Source organism: Perca flavescens, chromosome 10 (assembly GCF_004354835.1).
Source record: "Perca flavescens isolate YP-PL-M2 chromosome 10, PFLA_1.0, whole genome shotgun sequence".
Taxonomy (NCBI): Eukaryota; Metazoa; Chordata; class Actinopteri; order Perciformes; family Percidae; genus Perca; species Perca flavescens.
The window spans coordinates 11,690,806-11,703,042 of NC_041340.1; the positions used below are offsets into that span (position 1 = coordinate 11,690,806).

The window sequence follows — 12,237 nt, forward strand, 5'->3', positions numbered from 1 at the left end:
GCACCTGACAATTGTGATTGGTTTAAAGAAATGCCAATAAACCACAGCAGGGTTTTCTCCTGCTGTGTGGACTAGCCAGACTACTGCTGATGGGATCTGTCAAATAAACAAGTGTTGGTTTTGCTGCAGATTTCTGTGAAAGCAAACAGAAATGTTGTCAACATGTCCCCTTACAGAAATACAGTCACACTTTGACATTAAAGTAAAAAAGCAACTGAAAATCTGGTGATCTTTCACAAAATCAGCTGAGTGCAAAACTTCTAAAGAAAATATTCACATTCAGACTGATACAACCCTATCACTATTGGATGGCAATTGGGAACAAAAAGCTACGTGTCTCTCTACAGAGACTCTGTAACTGTTCCACAGACTGCTCTGTCTACAGAGAGGGCTGGTGCTGGTTGTGGTTATCTGCTCTAACAACAGAGTACACACACTCTGGTGGTGACTCTCTCTTCTTCCTCTTCCCTCTTTTCACTTTTCTCGTTGAGAAATCCAGTCCTGCGTAGTTCATTGCCCTTGCTTCACCATCCTGCAAAAATGTAATATTTGTGTCAAGTACAAATATTTCAGAGATTAGAAAAACATCTCTAGCGTATAGATTGCTTTACAGTGAATTTACAGGGAGCTTTACAGTTTCTTTTATGTAATCATTTCTCATTCATCACTACATTGTTTGACTTTAAACCCATTTATGTTGTACCAGCTCAACAGTTAGTTTTATATTGGTTTTGTTATGACTAATATTATTTGTCATGTCCAGATAATCTGATGAATAAAAAGAGTAAGAGTATAGGCAGAATATTTATCACACACCCACATCTAGATTTCTACCCCTAGCCAGTGCAAATCAGACAACACACCGCTACATATTTACCAGATCATTTGATTGATCCACAGTTGACCTGTCATTATCACGATGATGGGAGGCACTCAATGCTCCTGTTAAAAAAATTAAATAAAAGATAATATCCTTCAGCGTAATTTTTTTCACCCTATCACTAGAGCACAGAGATAAATGAACAACATATTTTAATTACATTTTCAGATTTTGGCATAATGTGTTCAATACACCTTCAGTGTTATAATGATAACCACTGATTAACTTCACTACAGCTTTGAGCAGTCACGGGTGAAGTGATTTGCTCAAGAGCAACTAGACAGTATTTTGTAATAGCATGTAACTTCTATAATTAGATGTTTCTGCTGCAATATGATATGGTGGTGGGACATTATCTATAATAACCAGTAGGTTGGTGTTGCCTTCCTTCACATACAATATATATTTATTTACATAAAGAGTATTTAGTCTGCCGTAGTGATAGTTTTATTTGGGTAAAGTGATTATTTTCACTGTCATCATATTTTGTTAATTAGAAATACAAATGTAGATTATGGTATTGTTATGGTTCAGACAGTCAGACTTAAGTGAAATTAAAAAAGTAAGTGTGGTGAACCTACCTTTGCAATCTTCACAAACTTTCCTTTGATTTCCGTAGAAAATAAGGGCGGCGATTACAGTCACACAGCAGGCCAACAGGACTCCAAGAACAATGACAACTGGCTCCAGTTCTGATCCTGAATCACATACACTTCTAAATAAGAATTATTTTATTCTGGACCCTTGGGAGTAATCACTTACTAGTTAGTTAAGAAAACTAATGATGTTTGTCACCAGGCACAATTTGTATGCATACATGATTTTGATACAACTTTTAAAAACATACTTGTCTCCACTTTAGTTCCTTCACCAAACAGGATCTCTCCACACGTGACCACAGCACAGTAGTAAGTCCCAGTATCAGAGTTCTGTATAGTTTTGGACAGACTGTAGACACAACTTCTTTCCTCTTCTTCATCACTGTGAGTGTAAATGATTCCTGGGTGAGATTCTCCTGATCCAGATCTGAACCAGTACACACTGTGTTCACCTGGACACTGATCTGTGTTTCCTTTGGTCTTGGAGAGAAGTGAACACTGGAGAGTCACTGAGTCACCCGGCTGGACCGACTCAGTCTCCGGACTTTGTTTCACATAGACAGATTTCTGCTGATTATGATCTGCATGATTCATTAAAAATGATATCAAAAGAAATTCATGATATAAATGATTTGCTTGACATAAAACTTGCACGTGCAAAAACGTGCACAAACACGGAAAGTAAAATATGTTTTACCGTTCACAGCCAAGAAGAAGCCATTGGAACTCTCTGTATATATCGCTCCATAATGACAGAAGTATGTTGCTTCATCCTCTTTGCTTATATTTGTAATGGTAAGAAAATACTGAGCATCCCTTTTTGTAGCTGTGAAACGTGAGTTGTTAAATTCTTTTCTAATAGTTAATTTGCCATGAGTTTCAGCAACGACACTTTGGAATGTATATCCAAGAGGCTGCTTGTACCAGTGAAAGAATTTGCCTCCCTTTTCAGAAACTGGACACTCAAAAGTTACATTTCTACCAACTTCAACCACAGTCAAAGAGATCTGGTGAGGAACCTCTGCAGTTTGAATCAGGTCTGAAGAAAAAACAGACAAACAGTAACAGTTTAAACACGAGAGAACAAAGACGTTAAATAATGTAAATGGCTTCCTGTTAGATTATTACAGTACAGTACATGGTCTCACACTAGTTAAGAATTGCACTTACACGTGGTACTAAGTAGAATCAAAACAGCCAGTCTTCTGATCATTGTGGTGCAGCAGCTTTGTCTTACACTACTGATGTCTCACCCCCAAATGGAAGATGTAATGAGTTGATCAAGGTTTACAAAGCAGAAATCGTAGTGATTGGCTGAAATGTAGAAAATGACCTTCCCCTTCATTTAGCAAACCTGTGATCCATTGTCATTTGATAGGAAATCTACATGTTCTAGGTTGTTGTTTTTCAAAAGCCAAGTGTTTTTTTTATTGTTTCTATTATAACCTTTTTGTGTTCAAAACAAGCACTTGAAGTCTTTAAGCAAAATCGGGTCTTATTGACACAATGTATGTGTTATTTTTAATAATTCGTGTTTTCAACATTTTCCTTGGTCTCACGGGGCAGTCACACCCCAGGACACGGCCGCGGGGAAATGGTCACGTTATTTTTAATAATTCGTGTTCACGGGGACATTTTTCCTTGTTTTTTTCATGGTGGCCAAAATGAATTCGTCTACACGTGCTGGCCACCACGAAAAAAACGTCAAAAACGTCCTGTGAACACGAATCAATAGATTAAATAAAGTGACCATTTCACGAACTGCTGTGAGACTGGGTTGTGTATTTAGAGGTCACAATCAACAGTCAAACTCCGGGCCTAAAAAGTGAAGCCAACGCAAAAGTGCCTTAAACCTGCATTCTTTTAAATGGCCAGCGGGGGGTTGCAAAAAGTCTGATTATATAGAAGTCGGAATTGAAATGCCCCTACTTCTCACTTGATGTACCTCAGTTAACATTTTCCTTATGAGTTTATGGCCTCAATCACTAGTTTAAAGTCCTCTCATGATGTTCCTTTTGTAAATTTTGATTCCCATTTACAGTAAAGTAGATGATAAAGCAGGGCATGTTTTAGGGCGTGGCGCCCTTGTGCTACCACAGCGATATCCTCTGGTGTCAGTCAGATCCACCCCTCGCTCCTCCTCAGCTCCACCCTCTCCTCCAAATATGGTCACTTCAAAATGGTACTCTGCTGAATGGCTGAAGTCCTATTCTCACAGTGACATTGTTATCTTAGCACACTTTTGTAACTGAACAAAACCTGATAATTTTTTGGATGTAGCGGTGGCTCCCTCGCTAGCTGATGAGATGCATCATGTAAACAAGACACTATTGGAGTTGTTGAAAGCTGCATTGTCCCCTTTCAGTGTAGGCTAGCTGTTTTCCTTCCTGTGTTTAGGGAACTTTTGAAATAATGTTAGCTACAGCGTAGGAGGTAGCCTGCAGCTTTGAAGGAGAGTTGCAAGCTGAGAAGAAATGTGGCCAAAACCACAGAATATGAGATGTGAAGAGTTCGCAGGTAAATCTATATGTGAGAGATAGAGGGCTCTCGGTTCGATAAACCGAACATATTACTCCTATACTTAGATCACCTCACTAGCTTAAATAAAATACAGAATTAATTTTAAAATGTTGCTCATTGCTACAAATCATTTAATGGCCTCGGTCCTAATGACTTCTCTGACCTGCCCACTGCTTACAAAATCTAAAGACTAAAGGCTAAATCTGATGATGGTGCATTCAGTTATTATGGGCCTACTCTCTGGGACAAACTTTCTGGTGACATAAGATGTACCACAACTGTGTTGTCTTTTAAAAGTAAGCATGAGACCTCCCTTTTCTCTCAGGCCTATGGCTAGCTTGCCTTCATCTCTCTGCCTGTCTCTCTCTCTCTCTCTCTCTCTCTCTCTCTCTCTCTCTCTCTCTCTCTCTCTCTCTCTCTCTCTCTCTCTCCCTTTGGGTATGTGTGTTTATGTTGGTGGGCAGGGGATAACTACAATTTCTATGTGTACGTTGTCATGTCTTTATTTTGTTTGTTCACTAAATACACAAGGCTCCCATGATATATTGGCAGTGAACTCCCAGTACTCATTTTGCTAACCTAAAAGTCTTGCAAGTACTATTGAATGTTTCTGTTTATCTTTCCCAAATGTATCAGTTTTATAAAACGTATTTCACAAACGGACATTTTGACTTTTCATAGAAGGAAAAGTGAAAGTGAAACCAGTAAGATTAAGGACGGGCCCATTTCAAATATGATTGCAATTAAACGTGTTACTAATGACACCTGTCTTTAACCAGACTAAATGTCTGCAGTGAAAAGGTCTTATCCACTTTGGTTTCACTCAACATTTTGCCATGTGCACATTTGTGTATCTGTCCAACACAACTTCCCCCAACGGTAGACAGAAGCATAGCTTACAAAAATGCATAAGGAGCCTTGTAGGTTGTAGACATAATAAGTCTTCCTTTGTTAGAAAATAAACAGTTTAAAAATATATATAAAAATATATATATATATGTCAGCGCACAACTTGCTGCTCAAATGAATAAACTCCTCCCTCTTTCTGTTCTGACAGCACTTTGTAAAGGCCTTCTGCATGTCTGTCGTGAGAACAACAAGCAAAGCCACATGCAACAGCTACACTGACAGACATAAGCTGAGGTGGGCCATTTCTCCCCCCTTTGACCAACCATCAAGGTTGTTTACTCAGAACAGACCTGACTATGGGCTTCAACAGGATGTGTAGTGAGGGAAGAGCTACAAGAGGCTTCAGCAGGCTAAATTATAGTTTTAGTTGTGTTTGTTAATGTGCTCATTGAAAGTACAAATAATGTCTATCTTTTGTAAAAAAGCAACTATATGCGATCTTCAATTATCACATATGCATATTAGTTCATTTTTTTGTTTAGTTTTAATTTGTTTTTTAATTAATTAATTAATAATTTTGATTTTACTTTTTGAAGAACAGGCTTCCAGTCCATCACTGCATCACGTGATAACAGGGCAAATTAACTTCAACTTTAAGATCACAGTTCAAACTCCATCTATTGGAAGAAGACCAGGGTGGGACAAGTGAATGATTAGCACCTCCCATTCCCATCTCTGACAGCAACTACCAATGAAAAGCGCCGGTTATATGGTGTGACTGTGTGTGTGTGTGTGTGTGTGTGTGTGTGTGTGTGTGTGTGTGTGTGTGTGTGTGTGTGTGTGTGTGTGTGTGTGTGTGTGTGTGTGTGTGTGTGTGCCCAACCACAGCAATGCTGAAGTTTCCATACATCATTTCTTTTTCAGTGGTGACTGAACTTGTATCTATCTGTGTCCGTCTGTGTTTCTCAGGTGCAAGCAGTGCTGTGCACACTAAGAAAAAGCAGATGGTACAAAGCAGGACACAAAGTACATGAAAGTATATTCTGCTTTTGTTTAAATGACATTTTACTTTTCCTGCGTTCTTTCATTTGTATGTTATGTGTACAGGGGCTGGACACAGCTTTGTGTCAGGGGATAAGGATTTAACTATATGGTCATTTTTTATTGTCCATTTTTTATTGTGTAATAAAAATAACTTTATTGTTAAACCAACGTGTTTTGGTATGCGATCAACAAAATGTTGACCACTATGAAGGCCCCAAACCACAACGCAGCAGTCTGACAAATATTTTGTGCTAGAAACCCCCACTCTATTTTGGTAACGTCTCGTGTTTGAGGTGTACTGGACTGCATTAACTTGTCAGATGTTCCTGTCACTGTAAGAAGCTTCCTTTTTATTAAAAAGAATAAAATAATGATGCTGTCTTACCACAAGGTCATTGGGTTTAAATCCAACATTATTTTATCTCCTCCCAGGTTTACATAGATTCCCTACTTCAAATCAAAACATGCAGGTCAGTTGACAATATATTGATATTGGACTATCTATATGTGAGAGAGGCTGCAAGCGAAAACAAAACCACAGAGTCAACACCTGACCCTGCTGCTCCCCTCGGCTCTTCAGAGGGTTTCAGCATCTTTCCGCTCATTGTTGACTCTCACCGCTCTCATCAAAGTTTTCTGCTACTGTAGAGGTGGAAATCACAAATAACTTTCATCCAATCATTTAGCATATGTTAATCCTGACTTTCATCATTGTTTTTTGCCAATATTTCATAAACCTGGAAGTTTTAGTTGCTAATCCTCAATCATAAATCATAACCATGCTGTGAAAATGAAATAAATAAACAGAGCGCATTGAATGTTTCAAAATATCATCATTGAACATAATCTTGGGTTTGCAGAATTAATCAAAGTCAAAAGAGTTAAGACAGAACAACACCCTATAAATCACAGAAATAATAGCAGGTGCTGTCTATTTCAGGGTTTCTGAAATACTAAAGATGTACAACTCAGAAATTTTTTTGTATCATATTGTTTCTTTGCTTTTCGTATTTGGATAACTGTAGTTCACATTAAGATCAAATCATCTGTTGTGTTTACTCTGTGTCAGTTATAGAAACCCACCATGAAACATGAAACCAACGCATGCTGTGGTGGTAAACTCCAACATAATGAGGGGCCTATCAAATTACACCAAAACTGTTCCCTCCCACTTGATATACAGATTGCGATGAATCATTTCATAATGTGATCTAAATTACAGCAGTGTCAATTGGAATAACCTGGAAATGATGATTGTGTTTTATTTACTGCTGATACTCAGAGTGGGGCATAAGTATATGTTAGAAATATCAGATTGACTCCAGATGTTTGTTTAAAGTATTATTATCTTAAACTATTACAGTTTAACTATTTATCCATTGATAATGTAAAGTATATTTTCAGGATGCACAGATGATCAGATCTTTGACAACAGGACTGTTGGTGTGGGAGGCGATGTGAGACTGACTTGTCCTCGCAAGTCTATGGGAAGCTTGTTTTGGATCAGGCTTGTTTCTGGAGAATTTCCTAAAGTCTTAGGAGAAACATTTAGCTTTGAGAGTGATTCTCACATTACCGCCACAGAGTACATGGGACATTTGTTCTGCATATTACAAAAGCAAGGCTAAGTGATACTGCAGTTTACTACTGTATGAGAATACATCAACACAAATTCACATTTTTAAAAGGAGCATGCAATGCATTCCTTAATTTCATTACAGATTTATTCTTAAAAAGTATGGTGACAGTTGTCTTTTGTTTGAAAATCAATGTTTGAAGTTTTATACTTTATTAAATTTCCCAAGACCAGAACCTGATCCCACTGCTGTACCTCCATCTGATCCAGTCGGTCCACGAGACTCAGTGACTCTGCAGTGTTTACTCCTTTCTGACTCTGAGAACTTGTCCAGAAAAACAAAGTGTGTTCTGTTTCAGAGCTGGATCACATCATTGTGGCCCAGGTTTGAATTATACTCAAGAAATGTATCTACAGCTTCTTTAAGAACATCAGCTCCTCTGATGGCAGGACTTATCACTGTGCTGTGGTCACATGTGGGGAGGTATTTTCTGGAAACGGATCAAAACTCAAAACTGAAGGTAACTGCATCGTATTTAAACGTAATAAGATAATTAGAATATGTGTGTGTTCGATTAAGGTCAAGTACCACAACGTTAAATATGTATGAATTACTCTTAATTAAACTTTCACTAATTGTTAACTTTTCATATTGTGTCAGCAGTTCTGTTAGGAGCTGCTTTGGCTATAAGCCTGATTGTTATAGCCTTTCTCATTTGCTCAATCAAGAAGCTTTTTACGTCCCCATTTCAATCAGGAGAGAGTTCCTTGCAAATATGAACATGTTTATTGTACAGGACAAAATATGAAAAATGAAATGTGCAAAGTCTCTGGAGATTAGACTCCATCGAATCCATATGTTATAAAATTGGTAGTGAACCCAAACATATCCCCCGATGGAGTCCAAACACTGGTGGTGGTGATGAAGGCGCCCAGGAACCAATCAAGATTGCCATTCAGCTGACAATCCCCGGAGTACGTGGGTGAGCCGACCGGTGGTTGAAGGGGAGGAGGCGGGACGCACTCTATTCCTGAAACGACAGCTGACAACTTCAGAGGAGAGAGAAGATTTAAAACAGGATGTCATGCTGTGATTGGCTTGTGATACATGGCTGAATCTGATTGGTTTAGCTAACAATGAAACAGCCGAATCCAATTGTCTGCTGACAAGTGAAGGCCATGGAACAGCTGATCAATTAGGAGTGATGAAAAAAGAGATTTGAAGTCTTCCTGTAAGAACTTACGCCAAGCTTCATTTGTGGTGTCCAGGGGAAAAGGGGAGCAACAATAAATAATAAGCTGGGTGTTCAAAGAAAGAAAGGAAACAGAACGATTCGTACCATTAAACTATTTATTTAGACATGAATGAGCCCACAATTAACACAAAACAACCAACCTAAAAGAAAGGAGGTGAAAGACCATTCAAACTAAACAAGCCACGAATCCAACCAATAACACAATCCCTCCACTGAGGGGAGTAATGACAAGACGAAGAGCACCACACAGCTCTGGTTCACGACCGACAGCGACACAACTCTGCTCGGCTATCAGGCCCACTGGCCCCCGTCCGCTTTCATCCCTGCAGCTTTATATCAGTCCGCCTGATTGCTGAGGCCTCTGCAGGTGTGCCTGACCCCTCAGATGGAGAGGGCGGTACCTGGAACAGGAAACAAGAGAGCAGAGGAAAAACACGCGTAACAAAACTCAAGAAAAAATCTTGTGGTTGTTGCAACAGTAAGCAAAGTCACTCATACATATATCCATCAAATGGTGTTTGGCAAATGTGGATTCACATTAATGCTGTGTTTTTATTTTATAATACAGCTGCTGTTGCACTGCAAACAAATGCTGCAACAGCCAGTGGTCATCAGCAAAGTCAGCAGGTAAGGTATATGAAGGAAAGATGTAGCTGGAAAGTTGTCAGAATGTTTTTCTTTCTGCATGTGTAAAAATATGTCGCCTCATCACAGTTTTTCTTACATTTCCTCAGGCAGATGAGGACTTGGTTTATTCTGCACCAACATTTACTAGTAGGAAAGCTAGCAAGGGAGGGACAAGGGATGCAAAAACAGAGGAGGAAGAGAGTACCTACTCTGGCGTCAGGGCTCTGGGGTTGGAATAACACTCTAAAAACTTGATTTGCTACTCATTTTTGTCTGCACATGGTAAAAGAAAATGTACCTCTAAAGTTGATCAATAATTCTTTATTTTGGATAATAAAAAACATGTAATAGCCTATATTTCATATAAGATTATATTTATGTTTTGTAAAAGTAATATAATAGTTAAGCTTTTTAGCAATAAACCTGTGCTGTAGGAATCCCGTATCTATAAACATTTGTTTAATTCTTATCAAAGTTTTTAACTCTGAGAAGATTATCTTATCTTTCTCTTTGTACATCATGAACTTTCAAGTCTGTTATCTTCCTCCATTAGCCTGCATTACATACGTGCTGTCTGCGTCATTGCTATGCTGTACTGTACTAACAGGAATTGGTGGTCGTGTATTGTTGCTTTCTTCTTAATAAATAATTAAATAAATATACTTTATGAAGAGCTACCAAACTGATAATGAAATTAAAGACTTGTTTATTGAATGACTGCAACTTAACATAAACGACTATTAAAAGTAATTACTCTGTAGATTCAAATACTGATATATTACATTACTTTTATAGTTTTTACTCATTTTAGTGTTAGTAACGAATCATGGGGAAATTTGAAAAATTCCCTGCATTGGGTGTGACTAATACATATAAACACAAGAGTAACTGAAGCTAGCCCTGAAGTTACCGTGAATTCAATAATATCAAACTGATATAACATTATAAAATTTCCGCTGTTTAGTTATTTTTCTTTTGGCATTCTTAAGTGTTTTCAACATGCAAATTTGAACCACTGTTTTAGTTTATACGTAGGGACTTGTACATCACTTGAAGTACGGCTACTCAAAACTAAAAAAATCAGAAGTGCTAGTACTCCATAGCGGAGGGTACTGACCCACTTCAAGCAATGCAGTACAGTATACTTTGGTTTTGCTCACAAAGGTCAGCGCAACCCAGGTCAAAGTTCAACAAATTTGAACTTTTGACACAGTGCTGCTCTAAACACCATATACATCAGTGTAAGACCATTACAACACACCACATACACAATATAGAGAAGGCTGGCACAAAAGTTATTTTTCCATAATAATGTAAATACGGCTTATGACTCAAAGTAATAAACCCAGAACTGAACATAGTGGCACGCCATAGGGAATGTTAAAAAAAATATAATCTTATTTGTACCCTTGTAAGCAGCATAGACTCTAGTCAGTCAGTCCATTGGTCAGTCAGTCCAACACTTTGGTCCAGACGGAAATATCTAAAAAGTTATTGAATGGATTGCCATGGAATTTGGTACAAATATTCATGGTGCCCAAAGGATTAACTCTAATAAGGATAGACATGACCTGACATTGTTTTCTTGCACCAATAACCATATAAATTTGCCTAATGTTTTGGTTTATGATTGAATACCTGCAAAACTATTGACATTCCCATCAGCCTCAGCTCTACTTTGTGTTTAGTGGTAACTAACGAATGCTAACACTTGTTAGAGGCAAAGCAGCGGGTGTGGGAGAAGTTTGGAGAAGACATGGAGAAGGACTTTCGGTCGGCACCAAAGTGCTTCTGGAAAACTGTTCGCCACCTCAGGAGGGGGAAGCGGGGAACCATCCAAGCTGTGTACAGTAAGGATGGGACACTGTTGACCTCAACTGAGGAGGTAATAGGGCGGTGGAAGGAGCACTTTGAGGAACTCCTGAATCCGACTAATACGCCCTCTATGTTAGAGGCAGAGCTGGAGGATGATGGGGGATTGTTGTCGATTTCCCAGGCGGAAGTCACTGATGTAGTCAAACAACTCCACAGTGGCAAAGCCCCGGGGATTGATGAGATCCGAGGCTCTGGGTGTGGAGGGGTTGTCCTGGTTGACACGCCTCTTCAACATTGCGTGGAAGTCTGGGACAGTGCCAAAGGAGTGGCAGACTGGGGTGGTGGTTCCCCTTTTAAAAAGGGGACCAGAGGTGTGTGCCAATTATAGGGGTATCACACTTCTCAGCCTCCCTGGTAAAGTCTACTCCAAGGTGCTGGAAAGGAGGGTTCGGCCGATAGTCGAACCCTCGGGTTGAGGAGGAACAATGCAGTTCCGTCCTGGTGGGTGGAACAATGGACCAGCTCTTCACTCTCGCAAGGATCCTGGAGGAGCCTGGGAGTATGCCCAACCGGTCTACATGTGTTTTGTGGATTTGGAGAAGGCGTATGACCGGGTCCCCGGGAGATACTGTGGGAGGTGCTGCGGGAGTATGGGGTGAGGGGTCTCTACTCAGGGCCATCCAATCTCTGTCACGACCAAAGTGAGAGCTGTGTCCGGGTTCTCGCAGTAAGTCGGACTCATTTCAGGTGAGGGTTGGCCTCCGCCAGGGCTGCGCTTTGTCACCAATCCTGTTTGTAATATTTATGGACAGGGATATCGAGGCGTAGTCGGGGTGGGGAGGGGTTGCAGTTCGGTGGGCTGGGGATCTCATCGCTGCTCTTTGCAGATGATGTGGTCCTGATGGCATCATCGGCCTGGTGACCTTCAGCACTCACTGGATCGGTTCGCAACTGAGTGTGATCTAAATCGGAGGCCATGGTTCTCAGCAGGAAACCGATGGAATGCCTTCTCCAGGTAGGGAATGAGTCCTTACCCCAAGTGAAGGAGTTCAAGTACTTTGGGGTTTTGTT

At 39.7% G+C, this 12,237-nt stretch overlaps 1 protein-coding gene across 1 annotated transcript in view; it reads right to left on the reverse strand.

The window, feature by feature from the left end:
• Window positions 1-379: 379 nt before the first annotated feature.
• LOC114563359 (uncharacterized) overlaps window positions 380-12,237 on the reverse strand; it is a 31,895-nt gene continuing 20,037 nt past the window's right edge. The window contains exons 10-15 of the mRNA XM_028590212.1: window positions 2,650-2,727; window positions 2,177-2,518; window positions 1,728-2,060; window positions 1,462-1,578; window positions 878-942; window positions 380-532 (exon numbers count right to left, since the gene is read on the reverse strand). Coding sequence (XP_028446013.1) covers window positions 380-532; window positions 878-942; window positions 1,462-1,578; window positions 1,728-2,060; window positions 2,177-2,518; window positions 2,650-2,727 — 1,088 coding nt within the window. The remainder of the gene's footprint in view (window positions 533-877; window positions 943-1,461; window positions 1,579-1,727; window positions 2,061-2,176; window positions 2,519-2,649; window positions 2,728-12,237) is intronic.